The sequence below is a fragment of the Podarcis gaigeae genome (genome assembly GCF_964106915.1).
Source record: "Podarcis gaigeae genome assembly, chromosome: 2".
Classification (NCBI taxonomy): domain Eukaryota; kingdom Metazoa; phylum Chordata; class Lepidosauria; order Squamata; family Lacertidae; genus Podarcis; species Podarcis gaigeae.
Genome location: NC_139679.1, coordinates 44,889,081 through 44,914,681, shown reverse-complemented (window position 1 = coordinate 44,914,681; position 25,601 = coordinate 44,889,081). Strand labels below are relative to the sequence as shown.

The window sequence follows — 25,601 nt, the reverse complement described above, 5'->3', positions numbered from 1 at the left end:
GGTGGAATTGAATGCAGCATGAAGTGGGTGTGTGGGTGTGCACAGAATGAACGCCACTCACACAACAAGACTTCCCCCATCCTCCTAAACCTGTTCTGGGGGTTCCCTCAACCTTCCAAAGCAGATTTAGGGGGAAGCACATGGGTACATGGGGAGAGGAGGGAAAGTCTCACTGCATGAGTGGGCCTTGTTCCATGCACACAAAAACTTAGCTGAATCCTACTGGATGTTGCTAAGACAAAATGCAGGCTGTTTTGATACCGTAACAGCATCTGCGTAATAGTTGCCACACAGTTTCCCAAAAGCTCAGGCCAATTCTAGTGACAACTTTCTATTGTAAAATGCAAGCGATGGAATTCTTAGTCCTGGAGAGAAGTTATCGAGACACATGCTGCATTTCAACGGCTGCAACGAAGCAGGTCTGGCCTAGAGCACTGCTAGGATGAGACTGCTAGGGATCATACCCAACCCATGCAAAGCAGCTTGGAGGAAGAATGACATAAAAGTTTAACAAAGAAAGAGTATTTAATTAAATCATACACAAGCTATTCTGAGCAATTTGCAGGAAGAGCAACATACAAAGTCAGTTGTTTTTTAGGGGTTTTTTTCACTCAGTTCCATCACAGCGCAGCAAGATTCCTGCTGCTGTTCTCTCGCCATCTGCCCATCTCTTACCGCCATATATGCTGCGCAACCAGCACTCCGGGTTTTGGCTTTCGAGTCCACCAGCCTCCCACTGATCCCGAAGTCACACAATTTGATTTGCCCCCTCTCATCCAACAAGATATTTGAAGGCTTCACATCTCTATGGATGACACCATGCTTCTCTTTCAGATAGTAGAGCGCTTTGACAATCTGAAAGCAACACATTGGAAACAATGCGGAAGAATTAATCATTGCTCACTATAAGGAAAACAACTCAGAACTAGTCTAGAACTCATGATACCCTTTTATCAACGTGCCTGTAAAAACATGTGCTGCTTAGAGAACAAAGGTTATGCACTCAGCAATCAGTCTGAGGCTTTCGTGATACTTGGAAAAGATAGTTTCAGCTATCTGGGGCAAAACGTCTTGTATACACAACAACTTGTGGGGAGACAGCGTTACAGCACAGCCCTTCAGTCATGTAGATTACCAAGCAGTTTTCAGGGATACCACCGGGGAAAAAGAAAGGTGGCATGTTCATGAACTGTTGTTACTATTGAAATGCTGTTACTATTCTTGGAATCCTAAGGTGAGATATTGGGCTTCATAGTTTTCAGTGGGGTATGATAATACTTCAACCGAGCCCTAGATTTTACCACATCTCATTATGCAGCATCAAGGGGGGGGGCGCACATGGCCAAAAGGAAATCAAAACAACCACACAGAACAGAGCACCCACTCCTGGGTTCCAAATTTTGCCAAAATCCGCCCAACAGTGCAGTCACTATTTAAAAAATCTTACTCCCTCTGCTGTCCACAACAGCATTTTGCTCCAAGCAGGGAAGCTTAGCTCATTTCTGTGTGTCAAAAGAGAAACAGACGTGTGAGGCTCAAGTAAATGGAGGAGAATGTTATATAAAATAACAAATAACAAGTGGAGAATGGTTGCTGTCCCTTCAAAAACAGAAAACACAGCTGAAAAAGAAAAATACCTGGATGCCATAGGCAGGAAGGAGTTTGAAGCACAACACATCTCCTTAAAAGCCATGATCATGGAAACCTGGAAGCAATTAATGGCTCCTCTGTGTCAGACAAAACAAGCCAGATTCTAGCTTGTCATGTTGTGTGGACCTGGACTCATGGGTTGTTTCCTCCAAACAAACCTCAAGTGGTAACCCAAGAATAAACCTGTGTTACTACTCATCAGTTGTTTGGAGGAAACAAGCCATGAGCCCAAGTCCAGGCGACATGACAGACCAGATATATAGCTTGTTTTATCTGTGAATCTGCCACAGCTGAAGCAAGGAAGGAGTACTATTAAGTAGCCTATACCAGCATGCTATTCGTTCCATGTTTAGCATGACATGTGAACTGGGCCAATGTCTAGATGGGAGAAATGTGGGATCTAAATGTAAAAAGCAAAACAAAAAACAAAAAACAAAACCCTCACCGCCACAGTCATCTTTCCCAAGATCCTCTCAGGGATAGGCCCTTGGATTCGTTTTTTCAGCTTCTCTGCACATGTGCCCATTAGCTCCATGGCTATAAAAACATCAGTCTAAGGGACGGGGGGGGGGGGGATAAAAAAAGAAGTAAAAGTTAAGGTTATTATGATGTGGCTGTTCTAAATACATTGAAAAATACAGGCAGACTTGAGAAAACAGTAGCATCGCCTTCATTTACATTTGTGATGAAAGTTCCAAAGCACTGAACAATGTAAGGACAGTCATGACTCTTCAGCACCACATCCAGGTCCATCAGAATCCTCTTGTTCTCCTCTTTGTTACCAGAACGACGCATTTGCTGAACAGAGAAGAGAATGGGAATTAGGAGCAGAAGTAGAAAGAGACTAAAGAGTCGTGGGTGATAATGCTTTGACCCACAAAGGGCCTCATGGCCCTTAACTGCTTTATGATTAATTCACAGAGCATCACTACTTTCCATCGAAGAAAGTTAAGGCCCACTTAATCCTGCCTAGCTGGATTCTCTCTCAGCAGCTGACACAGGAACCAAATAATCTGTGGCACCTAAGAGTTTCACCAGCAATGAACCCTCTAGAAGTCCAACTCTGCCATTTCCTTTCATCTTAAGATATCTTCCACTCAACACCCAGTAGATCTACCTCACCTTCACAGCTATGATGTGTCCAGTCTTCTTGAAACGCATTTTCCACACCTGTCCACACGTCCCACTTCCAATCTCACCCAGATTTTCTAGGTCATTGATTTCTGCTTGGTATCTCTGTGAGAAGATGAGCACATAGAGAAGCTACTCGTCAATCCATTTTATATTGAAAAGGGTGGGGGGTTGCTTTTGGTTAATTCTTAATATACATCAGGCTTCAATATATTTCGAACTACTGCACCTGTCAAATCAGCTCACCTGCCCTCCGATGGTCAAGTAACCTGTTTGCTTCATAATTTCCTGCAGTTTCTGATCAATCTCTATACTAGAAAGGGAAAGAGAAAAAAGTAAAAATATTGTGTTTGCTTCCATTTAGCCATGGCATACGAACATCTCAGACCCTTCTCTTTGCAGAAACAGGCTCCATCTCTGTGGAGAACCACACATTCTTCTTCTCAACAAGGGCATCTAGAGAACCCTATGAACTAGTAGATCTCCATCATGAGAGAATTTCTAATACAAATTCAAAGCCAGCAACTCACAAGTCACTTACATAACAAGACATCTCAATCTGCAGATCAGAACAGTGCAGGTTAAATCATGAGTTTTTATTACCTGTTGAAACCCAAAAAAGCAGCAGGTCCTCTACTAACTCCCAGGGCCATTGCTGTATATTTTTGTGTGCATGCTATAAGTCACTCATTTAGCAGACAAACTTAGCCCGTTAATTCACAAACAGGAGAGTTTAAACTTTGCATGGGCTGCTACTGATATTACATGATATTACAAAAAAAATAATGCAACTCAAGGCAACTAGGGGTTATGAAAGTTCCGTATCTACCTAACAAAGATGGTTTGAGACAGGAGCCCTTTTCAAAAGCTCTGCCTCTTACATCAAAAGAACAGTGTGAGGCAGCTGTTAAAGACTGTGGCAATAGCAATAAGCAACAAGATTAAAGTGCCTAGAGAACATTCAGTTCCCCAACATGCTATTATCCACGGCTGTACAGGCACAAGGACAGCAAACGCTTCATGTATTGTGCGCAGACCTGTCTGATCAAATGGCAAGCACAACACAAAACCTTTGCTCCAAACTGCTTCCCTTTCTCAAAAAAGTTGGTCCCTCCTGTCTCAATACAGCAGTGAAGATGAGCATAGCACACCAGAACCTGCCTCTTTTGCTCTAGTTCTGCTTACCTCTCCATGCTCTTGTTCATGTGGAAGGGGGGCTGAGGAGGCAGACCCAGAAAGTTTCGGGGGCGTGACGGATGAGTGTGATGATGCTGGGGCGAGCTGTCCAAAGAGGTGGAGCGGCTACTTCCATCGTTGGCTAAGGGAAGCTGCAATGCTGAGAGGAGAGGAGAGGAAAAGTCAGGCAGGGAGGCTTCAATGCATGGGCTCCTGGTTCAAGCTAGGTTCCTTCGCAGCCCAAGCCCACAATGTTTCTTGTCTTGAAGGCAGGGGTGCTAGAAAACCAGCCTGTGGTTCCAATAAAAAGTCAGTTGTTACCTTGACTTCTGAGGTGTCAGCTTAGCCCTACTGTACTCCCAAGGTGTTCTAAAATCCCATCTTCTCAAATCTGTGTGGAAGCCACAGCTTGTAACTGTACCATCCTGGGGATAGCTCTGTCTGGGCACAATAAATAGGTCTTCCCCTGTTTTCCTGAGAGGGTGGCCAGGCTTCACTCATATGAGGATCCGTGCAGCAAGTTAAACTGGATTGTTGGTGCCTATGCATATATTAAAACAGTAGGCATCTCTTGACTGGGAATAAGCCATAAACTGGCATATTCATGTTACATTGGTAGGCACCAGTGACCCGCCTGGTAGGCAGATCAATGACTGTGTGGATATTATACTGGCAAGTTGTTTGCAGGCTTAATCTGGGCGTAGGACCAGGAGGGAGTGTATGTGTGGTTTAAAATTAAATCCATTTTTTAGAAAGAACCTGCTTCTGGAACTAAAGATAAAGCCTAGTTTCTTTGCCCAGGGGCTTGTGCAGTGAGTGTGATGTGAGATAGCACCAAGAACTTTCTTCCTGCTTGGTCTTAGCACAAGCATATTTAGACAGAGGTCTCTGCTAAGCCTGAAGAGAGCTTTCTAAGGGCAACTATCCATTTTTGAACAAATCTAAAAGAGGGGATTCTTCAGGGCACCTAGATCAAGAAACTGCTGTATCCTGGGAATAGCACAGGCAAGCAGAAGTCATGCTGCACAGGTTTTAGAAACATCTGTTAGTAGCTGAATGGTTACATCTAATCTTTCCAGCACAATGTGTACAATTATTTGATACTGCAATTCTTCCCATAACCTTTCATATTTTACCTGGTTTCCTGTGTCTACATAGGTTTTAATCCAAAAATAGGAAGACACAGCGAGGCACACAGCCAGAGTACAACAATTCTACACAGACATCCCAACTCACCTCCACTTAGCTCAGAGGCTAAGCAGTGCATCATGAGATCAAGCAAAGCTGCAACTCATATTCTTGGTGATATGGCTTATTTCTAAAAATGGGAATAGGAATGTCCCTTAAATCAACAAGTGAATAAGTCGTAGTGCTGGAGTGGGGAAGCTGTGACCCTCCAGAAGCCGGAATCCAACCTGCATCATCCTTGATCAATGGCCATGCTGGCGGGAGGTGGGAATTCAACAACGTCTAGCAGGACGCAAGTTCCCCACCCTGGCCCCAGTGGATTTGCTTGCTCATTTGAAAAATAAAAAGCTCAGCCACACACAACTTCCTTCATCAACCTCAACAATAGCCCTTGGCTAAAGTAGAAATACTGGCTTCCATATTGCAATCTTGCCACTAACAATGACAAGGTTGCTCAACGGAACTCAGTAACAGCGTTATTTTTTAATTTTAATTTCTGAAACACTTCTATCCCCTCCAAGGTTGCAAATATTAAGGTGGGAGAGGCAGAAAGAAAAGTGCTGCTACTGTCAGTTAGTTATGATAGGTTGCCGGTACTAAAGTGGATTCTCAAGTATCAGTTTCCTGATACTTGGGCAGAAGTGATGATTTCAGGCAGGAATTATGGTTCAGAAGAATTGTGCCAGGTTCTATACAAAATACTTAACAAGTGAACCCACTCTCAATGCTTGGGCAGCCCCCAACTTCCACTTCGAGAGCAGCTGCATCAGCCATGAATAACAGATCAACGTGCAATGCAACATGCTAGCTAGAATTCTGTCCTGGGATCTAAAGAGGTATAATAGTTCATAGTGAGGCAGTAAAATGTTTTGACTGCTTTTCTTTGAACAACTAATTCTCACAAAAGTCACAAACTGCTCTTGAAATTCTTCTCAGCTTCAAAAATAATGTCTCGTATGACATGGGGAAAGAGAGGAGCTGCTGTTTGAAGAAAGCAAGTAAGAAGTCCCCATGGACTCTCCTGGCCTCAAGACTGAGACTGCATAAAATAGGAATACTTTTTAAAATATAAACAATGAAGCTCTATTAAGATAACAAAATGTACGTCTTCTGCTAAAAGAGCTCCCTTTATATTGCATCTATAATCCTTACAACTGTTATGTAAGGTACATCAGTATAACAGGTGGAGAAAGGGATACTGAGACTAGCCAAAAGAGGTCATGAAGTGAGATTGTAAGAAGGGATGTCTTAACACTCAGATGAGCTTATTCTTGATATGTTTCATTGTAATGTGCAGTGCAGTCCACGCTACAAAGATTTATAGGATGACAACATCTTGGAGACAGACCCCCCCCCCCCAATTGAAGAGTAAGGGGTTTTAAAATTGTGGTTCATCTCAATTAGTACCAACAAAAAAAATTCCTTCCAGTAGCACCTTAAAGACCAACTAAGTCAGTTCTTGGTATGAGCTTTCGTGTACACGAAAGCTCATACCAAGAACTGACTTAGTTGGTCTTTAAGGTGCTACTGGAAGGAATTTTTTTTGTTTTGACTATGGCAGACCAACACGGCTACCTATCTGTAACTCAATTAGTACCAGTTCATGGAAACTACTAAAGGTGATGCTTGCTTCTCTTGCAAGTGACCACAAAATGCTTGTACATAATCCCTTGAGGCAGAGAATAGGAGAAAACCAATGGAGTACAGGTCATCTGAATTCAACTCCAAAAGGGAAGCTTCCTCAGCTAGAAAATGAATTAAGGAGAGCTGACTACTTCTGAAATATGTATATATTTAAAGGCATAATCATTTTTATTGCTAAGGACAAGAGAGTTCTAAAATGGCCAGTGAAGGATTTTTAAATTCCCTGAAAAGGAGCTTCTAGTTAGTATAACCTGAAAACAAAGAAAGAAAATACAGGAAATGGATGAAAATTTCTGCAGTCCAAGTTGACAAAAAGCACAAGGGGCCAGATTCAGCTAAATGATCTCACTAGCAGAAGTCCATGCAAATGCTTCCACCACACAACCGAGTTTCCCCCAATGCCCACCCAGTGGCTGGGATGGGGTGGGGTGAGATGTTCTAGAGACTCCCCAGAATGACACAGGGGGAGTGTAGAGGTTGTTTCATCAAACAAGCAGAACTGCTTGCACCGATTAGAGCTCAGCGCTACCTTGAATTTCTCTAAACTTATTCAATTACCAGAAAGGCACAGATTAAAGCATTAATTACAATGTATGCAATAAATACAACATAAGAGGAAATAGTATGGGTTTTATTAAGGTTTTCTGTTGCGACAGTAAAACAAATTTCTAATGAGAAGTTTGGAGGATGTGTTGGTAGGATTGGTTCTGTGGGCAAAGGAGCAAAATAATCTAATAGTGCTTCAATTTCCGTCAAAGGACTGGGGTATATAGGTGGGTCCTAACTAGCTAAGTCTTAGAAGCAGCTAACTAGCTGAGGCCTAGTTTTCACTAATAGCAGATCAAGTCTGGCAGGTCAATGGTAGAAATTAAGTGTCATCATACAAACATCTGTTCTCCAGGTTGTCTCCACCTGGCAGGTATGAAAGGCATTAACCCATTTGCTTATTTTAGGGGATAAAAACTATTTAAAAGAGGTAGAAATGTTATTGCTGCAAAAATGGGTGATTCAACTCTGATGAAGTCTCAAACACTATTGAATTACATTAATTTAAGAAACCATTATTTAATGTGATATTCTTTCCTGGTCTCCCATAGTTTTCAGAAACACTTCAGTCTTGCTCATGGAACAGCTATGTTGTATTAAAGCTCAGGTTTGGCAACAATTTTTCATAAAGTTTTCAATGGCATAGGCTTTAGATTTAAAGGAGCCACACATAGCATTTCAAAAAAACCTTTTTCAGCACCATAGCATATCTTTGGTTTGCCCTGGGAGAGCTATGGAAGAGTTTCTTCAGAAACAATGTAAAGAATAAAAAAACTCATTATGAGTTTATTCCTTTAACTGGCTTTTTCATTCTTTTTATAGTTTGGCTTTTCTTCCCACACCAGTGTCCATAGGTTAAAAAAAGGGTATATTACTTTGCAAGTGACTTCAAAAGCAAAGTGCTACAGCAATTAGTGAAGTTAACAGAATTCCGCATTGAGACAACAGCCCATCCATTTTGAACATCAACACTACAAAAATGAACAGAGATTGGTCTTAAGCTCATTAAAAACCCATCTGGTAGGATCCATGTCATTTCAAAGTTTTCTTGGAACATATGCTGATATTCAACATTAGTCATGCTCAGAACAGGCCTTCTCAAATAAATGGACTCTGGGTTGGACATAGGTGCTTATCACTATAGTATTTTAAGCCTCCGCAGTTCAAATCCGTCAAACACTTTTGACTGCCATGTAAATATGTACACCATTTCTGTAGATAGTTTCGGGCAATATTCTGTTTATAAGTTAAAGAATCGGGGACAATTTTTTGATTTAGAATTACATTTTGTATCTGTTTCTTTTACTACAACATTTTTTATGAGTACCTTAGGGTTCTGAAAGAGCAAGGGATCCAGGGGCCAAAATACCAAAAGGGTGAGTCAGGATTATGTCTACAACACAAATGACTGCAGTTATAAGCAAATGATAATTTTCAAAGATTTTTCTGGATAGAAAATCATCATTTCACCAAGTCCCACACTGAGCAGACATTTACAAGTGAACTGAGCTACAATCTCAAAAGTTTTCTTCTGGCTTCACTTGGTTTTTTTTAAAAAATATATCTCTTATAAAACATTCAGTCTTACCTCTCCAATGGTTCTCTACTGCATGCTCTTATAGAAGTGGTTTGGGGCTTCCTACTATTGGGAACACTTTGGTTTGTCAAGCACAGATAGGATTGTGCCTATACCAACTGCATGCAGTAGATTAAAGTTGCTTAAGAATCTCTATTAACAAAAGCAAGCCAGTGACCAATGAAGCAGTATAATTTAACCCTGGAGGGAATGAAACCTATAAAGTGAAAATAATACCTTAATAAGAGTATTGTGATGGACAAACACTGCAAAGTTTATTGGCAAAGAAGTAGCAGTTTTGCCATTTAAAAATGTGTTCCAGAAGCCTCTACAGCAGCGGTAGCAAACACAGTGCTCTCCAAATGCTGTTTGACTCAAACTCCCACCAGCCCAGCTGGCTTGGCTAATGGTCAGATAAGATGGGAATTCAAGTCCAGCAACATATGGAGGGCAACATGTTGGGTACCCCTGCTCTACAGAATTCATTGCTGTTTTCTCCTGCCTCCTTAGGAACATAATGGTTCTTATACAGTCAGTCTCATGGGACTAAACCAGTTTGGCAGTGAGTAATTCTATTTGGGAATATGGTTTGCAAAAAAACTGCATTTCAGCTGCCTTGACACACACACAATTATCTAGGCTGATACGAGTTTTTGTACCAGGCTGACTTATATCTGAATCATATGTGCCATATTTAGCACAATGCAACTGTGCTTGCTTGGCCCCTGGTAGTGGGTCTGAACTATGTGATATGCCTCTCCTGACTGAAGCAAGAGGAGTGGCATATATTAATCTGGGGGCTTGTTCATATGTCATAAGGCAGACAGAAGTGGCAGCTTCCACTCCCCCCCCCCCATTCAACTGTAACTTGGGATTTGTTTATCTCTGAGATCTGCAGGTTCCACATTACTGAAGTCTTGAACTTCTTCTTATACCCTTCTATATAACATAAGAAAGTGTTTTCAGAACCAGTAGCAGAATCACGTTTGTTGAAGTAAAGAAAAAGAGAGGCAGCTATCATGAAAGGACACCAGCTTCCCTCTGGTTTCGCCATCTTTAATGGAGCTAAGGTACCCTCCAACACAAGGACAGTCAGGATGCTTCTGCAAACAGAAAAGGGCTTAATCTTCTTGGGTTAAGCACGTGCTTTCTTTGATGTGCAGTTTGAAAGGTGAGCATATGAACCAGAGTTTCAACTGAACTGCCCAGACTAGCATGGTCCCATTGGATGGGGCCCTCTGGAGAGCAGCAGAGAGTTCTGCCTGGAAGCTGATGGGCATGAAGAAAGTAGAGGACTATCAATCATGCTGCACCGAACAGGATAAAGGGTATACTCTCTTAATCCTAGATATCAATATACCAATTCAGAAACCCAGAAACGTTAATGCTTGTGAAAATACTGTATGGCAAATCTAGCTGCTATTCTCCCCATCACACCCTACTGCACTGCACACCTCCCCCTTGCATCCAAATATAGAAATAGTCTGTAAAGGAGAAATCCATTCTTATAATACGCTCCCCACTCAAGCTCTCAATCGAAGAAGCCTGCATGCTACACTACAGCTTGATCATGCAAACCTGTCAGCCTCTGTCTGCCAAAAGGAGAACCACAGCAAAGGAGAAAATCATGCTGCAGAAATGGTCAATCAATCCAGTACAGCACTGGAAAAGGTTACATTAAAGGGGAAGAAAACGGTTGTAGTGGGAAGAACAGGACATGGAAGAAAGCCAAAACAGAAGCAGAGCAAAGCAGGAAGTTCAGTTGATGGGCATAAGCAGGTACTGCACACAGAATGGAAGCAGAGGAAAAGAGAAACACTAGTTAGGCTGCTGACATTGGAGTATTCACCAGATACTTCAGATGATGTGGTTTGCCAGCTATGGGGCATAACCCTAACATGGCCATTTCAGACCAGCACTGACGGAATTCAACATGAACTCTACTTTGAACGACAATGGCTAGGAACAGGGAGGCAGAAGTGCAGGCAGAGCAGACTTGCACATTTTGCAAGCTTCATAAATCAGCTTAAATTACTGTAATGGTGATAGCCAAGCTAAAAGGACAACCTAGTTCCAGCTGCTGGCATGCCCATACAAGGCTTTTCTTTAAACCAGCATTTTAACCAGAGTTGAAACCAGGCTCAATGTACCAATCATATTAAATGTGATAGAAACTTGCACCAGATGTATTTGAAAAATAGATCTCTTGTGTTAAGGGCAAATTCCCAAATAATTATTTTTAGTCATGGAAATTATTATTCTTGCAAATCACCTCTAAACTGAGACTGCTGATAGAGCTTATATACCTGACTGCTCAGGAAAGGCACATGGAGTTTCATGGCATAATAATGCTTTCTTTTGCTTAAACTTCCCACATTGCAGCTTTAAGGCATTCCCCTAAAGCCAGTTCAAATAGCTCCATTTTGTCTCTGCTTGTGAGCCACTAGTTACTTTAAACCAGGAAGTGGTGGATTTAATGTGATTTAATATTCTGATTAAGAATGCATGAAATAACCACGCATGTGATAAAGGGTTAAAATTAAATCGTCATTTGAAAATGCCAATAAATATTCATTAAAAAAATAAAATAAAATCGTCATAAACTAGGAAATTAAGTCCCTGATGCTTCTAGAGAATGAGTTACAAAGTCAGTATTACTGATATGTTCTCAGTGAAATATGTCTATCTATGCAATAATAAATAAAAAGTCCTGCATTTTAGCAAAGAGATTTCCATCAAAAATTGAAACTAATGGAAGTCAAATTTCTAAAGCCACAATCCTGCTGGGTTAGGTGGGGGAAATATATCTAACCTTCAGAAGTATTAGAAAGATAACTGTGAAATCTTCATATTTCCAAAAATATTTGGTTATATTTAATTATGCTCTGTGTCAGTTCCCATGCCTTTAATTTTAAAAACCCAGTCAATATTCATAGGTTTAGCACTTGTTCAAAATCTGAAGTTAAACCAAATACTTTCACCACCCTGGAAGTTCAAGTTCACTTAGATCCTGTTTCTTCCTGGCATATACTGAATTAATCCTGTGCCAGGCAAATTACAGATATGATTATGAGTGAGGTTCAAGGAACACTAACCACCCACACAGGGAATGAGAATGAAGACTAGACTTAATACTTCCTTTTAGCTTTCTATTTGAATGTGTATTAAAAAAAAAATACAAAGAAAAATAGGCCTGGCAACGGAAGTGACAAAAGGAAGAAATCATGTTATCTCAAGGGTTGTTGTTTTTTTTACTTCTAGTGACTAAAAAGACCTTCATGTGGTAGCATGTGGTAGCATTCCAGAGTCACAAATACAGTGAAGCATCATTGGTCTGTTACATTTCTGCGAAGGAGTGATTTTTTGCTATATAAGGCCAAGCTGGTCTCTATATAAGCAAGTAATCTTGAATTCTGTGCTTAATTTTCTTTAAAAAATACAATCTAGAGTTCATCCCTGTGAAATAATGTATGCAAATAAAGTCAAGTGGCATAATTTGTCATCATTGCTCAATTTGTATGGATTTTTTTTTCATTTGGGGATATTTGAAATTGTTTATTCTCCAATGGTTGTGATGCGGACAGTAGGCAGGACTTCCATAAGAATGGGAGGCAAAGATTCTTTTCACAGAAGGAGACTTTAAAAACAATATTGCCTAGAAGGGCCATTTTAATAATGTCTAGCTCCAACCTGCCGTTCCGCTGCTGGACTGCAAGTGCTTCTCTATCTCCCCCCCCCCCCCCCCCCAAGACAACAATCTATAGGCCTTTCATAACTCAGGCCTCTTGTGATTGAGAAGACAAGCTAAGCAGGCAAAGGCCAAGACAGCATTTGAATGAAAAAGCTAACTAGAGCATGACACAGAATCATCTGTATAGGGATAAGAGCAGTTTCAGGTTGCAGAAACTGCAAGCTGAGAAATGTGGGCCTCCGTCTTTGTGGTCTGGAAACTTTCCTTCCATAACGAAGCACAAAAATGGTTTTATTTTAATTCGAGCAGCTGCATTCTATCTTCCTAATCTCCCCATCCTCCAAAACCTGGCCATTTTTAACACCAAGCATTCTACTACCTATTCCAAATGAAATGGCTGGGAAACTCAGCCAGATGGGTGGAGTATAAATAATAAAATTATTATTATTATTATTATTATTATTATTATTATTATTATTATTAAATGCAGAATGCTGTCCCACAGAACAGAATGCAGAACTTGTGGCTCTCCAGATGTTCCTGGACCACAACACCCACCATCCCTCACTGGCCATGCTGGTTGGGGCTCATTAGAATCCAACAAGATCCTCCAACCCTGGCTTAGAAAGTGGTTGTACAGCAGTACTTAGTGGAATAACTCAAGCCTATATTGTTGCCTGCATCCCAAAATGCATATAGCTTATATGCCTTTTCACTTCTACCTTAATGAAAGGAATAAAGATTCTGAATATCCATTTTAAAACTAACAGTCCATTAATCATTGGAGAAGTGTACCAGAGAGGAAAAGTAGCATTGCACCATTTAAATTGCAAAATGTCTCACTCACTATCCAGCAATATGATCCATGAATTCCTTTGGAATTCAAGCAGCAAGCTGCCATGTTCCTCTTTGACTACATTTACCCAGAAAGAAGACATGGAAGTGCACCATTTACAGAAAAATCCTAGGCATGTCCCAGTGGTCTCTCACATGTAGAATTTCAGGTAGCAACATGTTTTTTTGAGACACAGCTAATGTATTTTATACAGGTAGTTGCCAATCCTATATATTTGCAAGTGTCACCTAAGTTTCGCCATCTGCCAATTCAATAGACAGCTTACAAAATAATGTTTGTGGGATTGTTCTTTGCCATTAGACTTCTAGGCAATAAAAGGCACAGTGGTCATATTTTAAACTTTCTATACAGCCAATATAGAAAAAAAAACAATTCAAAGTTAAAGCTGGAATCTTCCCATTCACTCAAATATAAGAGAAATTAACTAAAATTAAGTTTTCCAATAAATAATTGAAAAAAATGAAGCCAAAAAGTTGGAGCTGAGATGGGATTTTGTGGCAGTACCTGATCAGGTGTGCAGACTCAAGTGAAACTAACCCACCTTGCTCGCAAGCTGCTCTGGTTGCATAGTTAACCTTGGTCAACAATGAGTTGCCTGTACCATGTGCACTTCAGATGGCTGCCATGAACTGGCAAGTCAAGAGTAACACATGCTTAAACCTAATAATCATACAAACTACCAATTTGCTGCTTTAAGAAGAAAGTGTTAGAATAAGAACTACTTGAAAATGGAAGGGTAAGAAATTCTGCTGGATGGCAGCTGCAAAGAACAAGTGGCATAGCACAAAAGCACAGGTAAGAGCTAGTGGTAGGCAAGACTGGAAAGCATTGGAAGGTAATCTAATGAAACACATTCCCATCCTGAAAGGCTTCAAAGCACTGTAAGGCAAGCACCCACTAGATAAAATGGCAGACTGGTCTCTGTACTTTCTATACTCAAAGACTGCTGCCTCTAGGGTAGAAAAACAATGCAGTAGCTATTTCACAATGCACAGCTAAAGTAGCTCAGGGTAGAAGGTGAAGAAACCCATTTGCATAAACTAAAGAAAACACTTGGCATGATAAGCTATGCCAAGGCTGTGACTTTAACATTTACAGTGCAACCCTCTTCATGTACTACCATGGACTCGTCCAATCTGCCATGGATGCTTTGGTTGAGATTCCTGCATTGCAAGGGGTTGGACGAGATAACCCTCAGGGTCCTTTCCAACTCTACAGTTTTAATCCTATGATTCTATAAGCACCAATATGCCCAGAGCCTAATTAATTCATTAATCTTAGTAAGAGATATTGCTACAGCAATATTAACAGTACAGCATCCTTTTAACTGCCAGAGCATAATTTTAACATCCAGAAGATCAAGGACAGCTCGCTGTATGAGGCAGGGGGAGGGAAGATTCCACACCATGCAACAGCAGCAACTAACTAAAAAATGAGGAACTAGCTTTATTTCTGCTGTAGACTCCCACCCCATATCATGTAGGCTATGGCATTAGATCTGTGCTTCACTGAATTTTATTAACTGTTTAATGGATGTTCTTAAAACAATAAAATAAAGCTCTCTCTCACCTGACCTTATATTATCCAATTACAGCTTATTTAGGTAGCATTTATATATTTACAGCACACATCTCCAAAACATGTGCAATAAAAGCCCCAGTGAATTGTCTGAAATAGCTCATTTAGGTCCATCTCTAAAGCTTAGCATATTTGGGACCAAATGATACCTAGACAAGAATCTGCATGGAAAACCTGTTAATAGTAATCAAAATTCTTTTGGGGGAAAGAGGCATACAAAGGTAACAAATACAGATAAATATATGCCCTCCTGAGATTATATCAGAAACATAGTCTGGCACCGTTGTGGGATGCAACAGACACTACTAGGAGCTTCATAGAAATCTGAGCCCTGCTCAACTCTAAGGAAGGCTACTCTGTTCCCATCTTAAAATCCCTACAGCAGCTGCCCTTGACTAAAAGGACAGTCTTGACTTTCTGCCCTAAAGCAAACTAGTGTGCAACAGCACTGACAGTCTGCTACTGGGTTCTACCTCAGAGGCAATTGCACATCACAAAAAGCAGAGCCTACTTAATTTTGCTGTATGCAGGTTGGCATTTCGATATTGCCTTTCCACTCAGGAAAATCTAAGGAAATGTATGGCAATATGAATTTCTGCCATTTGCCACTTGAGGGCTCTGGCACATTAAAGTGGAAGGTGGAAGATAGAAGGTGGAAAATATCAGAGTGAAAATTTAATGGTTACCTGTCTTCAGAAAGTGCTTTGACATCATCAGGAAAGGAAGGTGCTAAGCAACTACTGCAGCTGTGGACAATCAAAACATGTTTTCATGCATGGCCTTACATACCGCTTTGCCTAGCCAGTCTTGGCAAGTAAGGCAAGATCAATAGTAAAGGAGAATACGAAAGTGGGGAAGGAAGCAGGGTCAGACACACACTTGGAAGAAAAGCAGACAAGTGGCAATTCTATGCAGTTGAAGGAAGCATTAAATAAATGATGCAAGAAATCCAAGCTGCGATGATAAAAAGTTCTGGTACCTGCACGTTGGGATGGAGCGGGAGCAGGGCTTAGAGTGATCACAATAACTGGATTGGGAAAAGGAAGAAAAAAACACGATAAATCACAACAGAAACAATCAAATCATCAAAATGAAAATAACTCATATTCAAATCAATTACAGGATAAAGAGTGGAGGTGGCAAGAAACCAACAAAGGGGACAGACAAGGTGAAAATGTGATGCACCAAACAGTAAGGAATCAATTCCACAGGTTTCACATCCCTAGCGCTTCTAACATGAAAAACAGCTATGGTTCTTTTTCTGTTAGCCAACAATTCCCTTGCACAGCAGTGTTCTGGTCAATGGCCTTCCTTCCTTCCAGAAAGCAAAACCCATTCACTATGGCTTCATCAACAATCTAGCCCAGTGCTTCACAATCATAGATACACATGAAATGTACGTACAAGTACCCAGGGGCAAAGCTCTAATTTTTCAAAGTCAGCATCAAATGTCTATGTTCCAAGATTGCACCTGGCTGACTATATTATGTGCATCAAACTCCACTTCTTTTTGGCACCAATGCCATTCAAATATTTCATATTCCTAGATGCCTAGGAAACCTTTTATCTGTGATGTTCCAAGGTCTGATCACAGTATAAAGACTTGCTTTAAAGGCCATGATCTTGCTATACTCTCAAAATGATGTTTACTAACAGCATTTTAAACCATAAGAGGTGACTAGGATAATCTAAAGACGATAACATAAATTATGCTCCTTGATTCTATTTATGTTAAACAGACCTCTCATAAGCAACATCTCACCTTATTCAAAACCTTATGCCCCTGCAACTCATGAAATATTTTCTACTTTAAGTTATCAAAAGGTTCTAGTTTTTACCCAAGTGCTCAAATGCTAATATCTTCTCTTCATTTCCCCTTGAAAATTGCTTTCTAAAAGCCTTCCACCCCAACTGATGCACGTAATTTCTTTTTTTGTTATAAAATATGCCCATTCTCTTAGAAAAAATAAAAGGTAAAAAAAGGTGTTTAGTTGATCCCGAAGAAGTAGAAGCAGAAATGATTGCTCCTGCTGTTGAAAGCTAATGACATTAAAAGACAACTGATAAAAACAGTATCTTCTGCTAACAGCCTCTACCTCAGGGATGAAGGACCTGGGGTCCTCCAGAAGTTAATAGACTTCCAACTCCCATGAGGCCCAGACAGCACTGCCAATTGTCAGGGATGATGGGAACTGGATTCCAACAACCTCTGTAGGGCCTTAGGTTCCCCACCTGTACTCTAGCTTATCAAAGGAAAACCGCCACTCTCTGAACCTTCACCTTATTTATTCTTTCATTCTGTTGGACCACCACTACATGCCCTGAAAGGGAACAAGATCTGAGACAGGATATGAACTCCTTGCTTTGGTTCATGGTAACACATGGAGGTTAATTAACTGGCTTACTGATATACATAATGTTATAAGCAATATGAACAGCAAACAAAGTAAACCTGCTCATAACATCAAATCATATACATACAATGAAAAGCTCTCTGGTGTTGCTTCTTGCAGACTGAGGCATAAGACAGTGGTTTTCAATCAGTGTGCCATGGCACCCTGGGGTGCCTTGAATGATGTTCAGGGGTGCCATGGGCAATACTGGCCTCTGTCCCTCTTTCCCTCCCTTCATCTGATGCTTTCTCACATCTCTGTCTCACAAGGTCTGCACAGTTGTTTGTTGCAGCAGCCTTGGCTACAAGCTCCCAGGTGAATGGTGTGTCTGGAGCTGACCAGGGCGTGCTTCCCAGGCCCCTGTGGAACAGTGAGAGGAGGCACCTCTCTTTGGGGCAGGGGAGGCAGCTCAGAGACCAGGGGCAGCAGCTGCAGATGCCCAGAGGACTCCCATGGGGAGAAGAGAGGAGGCTGAGGGAGCCCTCCACAAGGGAGCTGCCGGCTCGGCAGGCAAGGGATGACATAACTGCGCTCCTGAGCCCCACAGGGGTATTGCACAAAGAATGTAGTTGGTCAAGGGAGCCATGGACCAAAATGGTTGAAAAACTGTGCCATAAGGATTACTTGGTAGGACTTCTGTCACAATGATGGCATCATTCACATTAAAAACCTAGGTGTACTTCCAAATATATTCTCTTGGACTTTTATACTCTTCAAAACCAGTTCAAGCCTCCATTTATTGTGAATATTAATTGTAAATGTATCATAAATCCCAATTTCCACTCTGTTTTTGCAAGTAAGAGCCTGAATAAACAAGAACTGATCCTCACCATCTTAATAAAATAAATCAAGAAGCCATGTCTCAGTCATCATTTTACGTTCCCCCTCATTTTAGTCATGGGTTCACTAAGAGACACTGGGAAGTAAATCTCTCTAAACTACAGCCCCTTTCTTAAAAGTGGTACATACAACTTTATAGAGTTGCTATGACCACATTATCACTGAAAAGTGTTTTTACACAAGAGCATTGTTACAAGAATTATAAGTATGAAACGTCTATACCAATGTAGCAACTTGTCAAAATTCTACTTGCCTCATGCTAATAATTTTAAAAGGTGTCTTAAATTGTCATTATTAAGTTAAAATGGATTAACATGATCTGCTTTAAAAGAGTTAATTTCAGCAAGGCAACTTTCGAACACTCCATTTTCATCATGTTTATTTACATCTGGCGTATAAGCACCCAACAGCACAAACCAGAAGTCACACATATTCTACAAGAAACTACTATTAACATCTTCTTACAAAAAGCCTGCAATTATGAAGACATGGCCACATAAGTCATTCTCAAATTTCATTCTCTAAAAGGATACCCACATGCAAAATGAGATGGGATAGCCTGAAATGTGAATCAAAGTGCAGTGTAGAATTCAGGAGTTTTATATCAGAAGCTTGAGAGTATGGCAAAAAACATCAAGTACATAATAGCTTTTTGTTGCCTTTGTGGACTACCCAGAACAAAACAGAAAAGTCACCTTCAATAAAAACTTTTTATTCTGCATAAAGCATACTGAAAGACTCACATTACACTTAAGTTTGAGGCTAGTGTGTAAAACAAAAATCCTGGAGGTGCATCTGGATTCTCCATAAAGCATATCTGAACTTTTGTTTCTCCTTTTAATCTCTCGCCTACACTACCCTTGTCTCATTCCACTAGAGAAACCAAGTGTATGTCTTGTCCTTTTTAAATGAATACAAAACCTCCTCTACCTCTACGATCTGGTAAATTAGATTTTCTCTGTTAGATAGCTATGGATCATCCGACAAAGTAGAAAGGATACAGACCTTGGTTCTAGTTCCATTATACCATATAAGAAGGTAGCATCTATTCTTACTGAAGAAATGCTTCTTAATTAGGGAAGGACCATGACTCTTGTCACTCTTGTGAAATATTTTGTAAACATTCTTAAGGTTAATGGGGTACATTATTAGGCATTCATGAACACTATCTCCCTCACGCACATGTGTGAAAAGCATACAATATTTCAGAAAGACAGAATATGAACTAAACAGAAGTACATTGAATAAATATTTAGAAAGCCTAGATCAGAAATGGTTGTTCAATTGGGTGGGGGGTTAGTTCAATGACTCTCCCCATGTGGTCAAAGTTAAGGAGTTTGCAGAACCACATGAGCAGGAATTGCCTCTTGCCAGTTACATAGCAGGAAGGCCCACTCACCTGCAATTAGCACACAGGAGAAGGGGCTCTACAAATATACCAATATCTGTGCATCAAGATCCCAACTTATGTGGAGGACCTTGATGCACACGACTGATGTTTTACTGTGGTTTCATATTTTGTTGGAAGCCTCCCAGAGTGTTGGGTAACCCAGTCAGATGGGTAGCTAATAAATAACTACTGTATAATAATAATAATAATAATAATAATAATAATAATATTTCAGTATGCACAGCAAGCCTCTTTTCACATAGTGAAGTGGGGGGTACAGGGCTGCTAGATACTGCAATAGAGCCAGGATTAGCTCATGCAGCCCCACAATTCTCCTCATATAGTCTCTGAATACATGGAAGGGTTATCAGAAACCTCCCCTAACTAATTACACACACATAACCTACTAACCTATGGTAACATACACAGTGTAATCTCCACTTCCAGCTTCTAGACTCAGGATTGAAAGAAGCTACATCCAAGCCACAAAACCACAATGGAAAGTGGAACCAGAAAGCATTACACTCACATTAAACCCACAACTAGTTGTAGGAGCTAAAACATCCCTTCCCATCCCCCCCCCGACATCTTACACCAGGTGAGCTGATTTGAAAAGTGGCTCAAAACTGAATCTGCTCTTTGTTCTTTATTGGATATTAAAGAACAATTCAAATATTAGCATTACACTATTGGAACTGCTTGTCTACATCCTGGATTCAGAAAACCCCAGTACTATGTAGATACAAGAACCACGTGGGTACATGGGATAATAGACCGTATTTTTCTCTCTATAACACTCACATTTTTTCTCCTAAAAAGTAAGGGGAAATGTCTGTGCGTGTTATTGAGCAAATGTGTGGTCCCTGGAGCCGACTGGCCCGAGTGCAGGGGCAAAATCAGGCAAAAATTCCTTCTAATTCCTTCCTAGTCACACTGCGCGCAGGCTCCAGCCCACCCGGCTCAGGTTCCGTCTGCTAGGAGCGCAACCGACAGCCACCACCTCCTCCTCTCCATGCTCCGGTGCTGGTGCTGCATCCAGCATTCTAGGGACTCGCAGGCAGCCGAAAAACATGCAGGTGGGAGGGAGGGAGGGAGGGAGGGAGAGGGGGGCTGGCTTGGGGGGGACTTTTGCCTTCCTTTCCTCCCTCCCGTTAAACCCCTCTCCTGCATTGTTAGCCAGCTGCTTCTCCGCACACCCCTCTCGTGCTCCTTGTCCCTTCTGTGTTTTTCCTTCCCTCCCCACTTAAAACGTGGTTACAAAGCACGGATCCACATGGATCCTCAGGATCTTTGCATTGGGTCACTCCAAATTCACCATCAGATCACATAGCATGTCCATGGCTACAGCCTGCACCAAAGAAATCATGCACCCACTGTTGCCTGGGGCCACAATGGTGCAAAAACGTGGTTACAAAGCACAGATCCACATGGATTCTCAGGATTTTTGCATTGGGCTACCCCAAACTCACCATCAAATCACATGTCTGTGGCCACAGCATGAAGCACAAAAATGATACATCCACTGTTTCATTCAGATTTTTTTTTCTTGTTTTCCTCCTCTAAAAACTATGTGCGTGTTATGGTCAGGTGTGTGTTATAGAGCGAAAAATACGGTAATTACTTCCCACACCACCAGGATAAGAAACAACCACATTCCAATTTCAATCTCGGCAGAGATCATGTAATACAAGTACCAGAAAACAGAAGAGAAGCCCATTCTCTCTCTGGCCAGGACAGCAGGGCCACTGGGAACCTGCACCCCCTGCCTCACAGGAAGTAAGGCAAAAGGGAGACCAGTCTGGCCCCATTCATCAGCCAGAGAATGAGCAGCTGCCGGAATTTGCTTCCTCCCTCCCCCTTGCTTCAAGAAAGAACACTCAACTTCAATTGCCAGTTGCCCTGAGACTAGAGAGCTGATGAAAAGCAAGCTCTGGTCCCATCCAGCAGCTGCCAGATTGTATGTGTGAATTGGGGGTGGGGGGTTGTATTGTTACCTCCTGCTTGTAAGTTGCCTTGAAAACTGTTTGATTGAAAGGTGGGACATAAACCATCAAAATTAATAAATAAGCATCCACTCACGTGATGTTTGTTTGTGCACATTATCATGGCACTGCAGGTCCAGACAGTGTTGAAATAGCTCCCATGCTCCAGAGGTAATTCAACTTTAAAAGCAGTGAGGAACAGATGAGCTTCACATTTTTCCTCCTCTAACTGACTTTAAAGGGAAATCTTCTCCCATTCTCAGTGACATAGCTACTTCTGGATTCTGCTCCAGCAGCAGGCAAATGCATGCAGTAGAGGCAAATGTAGGGACAGAGACATCCCAGGCACTATACTGAATGGGGCAGAGTCTACCTACCTGCACAGGTAAGAGCCCTGTGTCTGCACCAAAACTTTGAGCTGTGCATGCTTAAGTCTCAGTTGTTATAATTGGAGATTTGCTCCAACCATAGAATGACTATCAGAGGTACTCTGATCAACATATTAAGCCATTGGCTTGTCAGAAAAAAATTATGATTTAGATTTGTTGTTCATTTCACTCTTGCCCTGGCAATTTCACCTTGGCCACACAGGTAAGTGCCTTATTCACAGAGACAGACTATACAGCTAGAATAATCTACTGCCCAACGATTAGAAATCTGATTTTAAAATATTCTAAATCTTTTCAATGTCACTATCATTGTAATATACATTCTATGTTGCTTATGACAAACTTATACATGTTATCAACACACTTTCTAATATTTTGTCCTGTGTGCCAAGTTAACAAATAGCAATACAATACAATTACAGGGGGAAATCCTTCAGTGGTACAAAAAATTATTAATTCCATGTTAAATTTCAGCTATGTATCTCAAAATATGGGTCAAACAGCTATAGTAAGCATAAAAACTTGGGCTGTTGGTTGATCATGAAAATTTTAGTCTGTTCAAAACCAGTAGCTGAAGTTTGTAGGTTTTGATCCATACTCTACTCTACTGACTGAGCTTTTCTGGCTGTGAACAACCCTGACAACTTTATTAAAGGGAGGCCTATAAATATGCCAAATAAGTAAGTTCCTCCCTCAGCTCTCTTCTTAAGTGAATATATTCACATTTTGCCATCAGTGATTCCTAAACTGCATGCTGGAGCATCTAATGTGTCATGAGAGAGGCTGAAGTGTGTCTTGAAAGAATTAAGTCACCATATTGGATGCATACACCTGTCTATATCCCTCAGCATATGGAGGCTACAGGTACGGTAAGTCCTTGCCATAGTCCACTGCACAACTGGCAAGTGCTTGGTCTTCCTAGAAACACCAATGAAGATAACTAAACAGAAACAGTAAACCAAGATGCACTATTAACTAGACTATGACACAAGAAGGGTCCCTGACACACATCTGAGTATAGGGTGAAAGATGCATTCAATTTTAATCCAAGATGGGGTGGGGAAACCATATAAATTTTGGAAGCACTGCTATATACACAATATGGAACTTTCCTGTATTTAAGTTAGAACTTAAATAAAGAGCACTTGTGAGCTTCTTTGTTTACAAAAAGATACTAGTCCAGCAAATGACAGGAACCTGATCTAGAGATGCATACACTTGGGGACATTTCTGAGCAAAGTATACCAATATTTCATAGTATTCCTAACCCACCCCTCCTCCCTCTCCACTGCAGGGTGTGAGCAGTTGCTTAGACTTCCCTAACTTTAAAAACATAGTTATAATGTGGAAATTGGGGGATCCTAAATCCACTTTTACTTCCTCCAGTATAACAGTTGCAGCACAACTCCTTGTATATCAATCTTTCTAATCAGAATACAGTACATGGTAACTCCTCTTGGCCCCACGAAAGCAACTCTGAGCTCTAAGTACTGTCCTCATTTTTAAATAAAATCTCAAAGAACCACGGTCCACTAATGCCATCACATCAGATGCTCAACACACAGGTGGTTTCCCACCCCCAGGAAGATCGATTAACCTAAGGTCCCCAATGACCTCCTGTCGGTGCCCCCTACTGCTACACTCATTTCTTCTCCTTCCACCCTGAGTCCTCCTATAAAAACCCACACGCAGATCACGGCCCGGGCACTGGGTCCCAGGTCCCAACTCTGTTCCCTACATGTTTCTTCCTTCTCGAACTCTTCCCCGCCCCCCACGCCCACGCCTTCCTCCAAGTCCCTTCCCCACTGGATTCTTTACCTTTCCCCTGGGTCTTCTTTCTCCCTGCCCCGGTGTGTTCTGGCCTTGGGCCTCCGCCTCCCCCAGGCTCCGTGGTAAACAAGAGCCCCCTTGTTTCCGCGCCCCGGGTTTCCCGACCCCTTCGCTTCTCCGGGAGGACCTTTCCCTACCGGCCCCTCTCCGGGGCAGCTCGGCTCTTCCCATCCCCGCCCGCATCCCTCCGGCCCCGGGGCTCCTGCCCAGGCGGGCCCGTGTTAGTCGCCCAAGCAGGGGGGGGGGGCCTTCCGCGGAGCCTCCCCTGCCGCCGCCGCCGCCCCCGTTTCCCCCCTCAAAGCCTCCCTTACTAGGCCGAGTCCGGGCCGGACTGATGTCCAAGTTGAGGTCGATGCGCCTCCGGGCCTCCCTGTTCTCCTGCTTCAGCTTGGCCTCCAAGCGGGACAGTTTCTGCTCCAGCGAGGACGCCGCCATCTTCCCCCCCTCCCCCGGAGCCGCCGACGCTGCCGCCACCGCGCAGCCAGAATACACAAACACCGCAGTGCGCACGCGCCGAAAGGACCAACCAGGCCACCATATTATCATCCTCCTCCTCCGCCCACCGCAAAGGCACGGCTCCACTTTTGCCCGCTGTGCTTGTTTTGCCTCGCGGCTTTTCCTCGCTCGCGCATGCGCGAGGGCACCAAAACGCTGCCCGAGCTCAGTATCAGCGCCGCCGCGCCGTCAATGATATTTTGGACGTTCTCCTCGCCAATATTCGTGCATCTCCACTCAGCTTTGATGGGGACTAGGGAGCATGTCTGGGAGTCATGACGGGTCGTAGAGCTGTTAGAAGATGCTGCCCGGTTGCTCAGTCAATAGAACCTGAGGCTCTTGATCTCAGGGGGTCCTGGGTGCAAGTTCCGCGGGGAGCAAAATATTACTGCAGGGGTTGGAGTAGATGACCCTCTGGATCGAACTCTACAGTTCTGTGATTCTATGGCACGTACCTCTCGCACTTGAAGACCAGCCGGAGCTGAACTGCTCCAAATATGGAAGAGCATTTTTTTCCTGCCTGCGCTTGGGTTTCCTTTGTGCTTCTTTATAATTTGTGTACTTGTTGCATTTATATGCCGCCTTTTCTCGCGTCTTTCTCTCCCCAACCCCCCGCCTGCACTATTCTGGGGGTTCTCCCCACACTCCGGAGCAGGAGGCATTGCACTGCAGGACATTGCACTAGTGGGAGCTGTCGCACTGGCTTCTGCTAGGTCCGACCTGTTATGAATATGAAACTAGGAAGCGCAGATACGGAACCAATGGAACCAGCTACAACCTCATGAAAGGCCGCTGGGAATCACAGTTTGCTAAGTTTTTTATAAGGTTGTCTATTTCTTGGTATTGTGAAGTACCCATAATAGAATGCTTGCAGGGACATCCAGTGTAACAGAGTACAGGTCTGGGAGTTGAAAGAGCTGGGCTTATATTCCTTAGAGTTGCTGCGGATCTGTTCCCCATCTAATGTGTGAACTGCAGACTTTTAAGGGTCTGATGCAAACATAAGAAGAGCCTTCTGGCCCATCTAATCCAACATTCTGTTCTCACAGTGGCCACCCAGACGCCTGTTGGAAACTCACAAGGAGGACAAGGGCACTCTCCCTGCCTGTGGTTTCCAGCAGCTGGTATTCAGAAGTATTTTGTCTCCAGCAGTGGAGGCACAGCTAGTAGCCATCATGGCTAGTAGCCACTGATAGCATCCTCCATGAACTCTGTCTAATCCTCTTCAAAAGCTGTCCAACATTTT

General features: G+C 42.2%; 1 protein-coding gene across 4 annotated transcripts in view; it reads right to left on the bottom strand.

Moving 5' to 3' along the window:
• Positions 1-24,366, bottom strand: part of MAP2K7 (mitogen-activated protein kinase kinase 7) — a 35,609-nt gene extending 11,243 nt beyond the window's left edge. For 2 of the 4 annotated variants that reach the window (XR_014561316.1, XM_083727254.1), the window contains exons 1-8: positions 24,172-24,362; positions 16,016-16,063; positions 3,967-4,117; positions 3,028-3,094; positions 2,773-2,886; positions 2,329-2,448; positions 2,096-2,203; positions 676-855 (exon numbers count right to left, since the gene is read on the bottom strand). Coding sequence is in view for 3 of the 4 variants with exons in the window: in XM_083727254.1 (XP_083583380.1) it covers positions 676-855; positions 2,096-2,203; positions 2,329-2,448; positions 2,773-2,886; positions 3,028-3,094; positions 3,967-4,117; positions 16,016-16,063; positions 24,172-24,295 (912 nt within the window). In the remaining variant the exon portion in view is untranslated. Of the gene's footprint in view, positions 1-675; positions 856-2,095; positions 2,204-2,328; positions 2,449-2,772; positions 2,887-3,027; positions 3,095-3,966; positions 4,118-5,193; positions 5,276-16,015; positions 16,064-24,171 lie in introns of those variants that run through there. The other 2 variants (XM_083727255.1, XM_083727256.1) reach the window with 2 other exon arrangements.
• Positions 24,367-25,601: the final 1,235 nt, after the last annotated feature.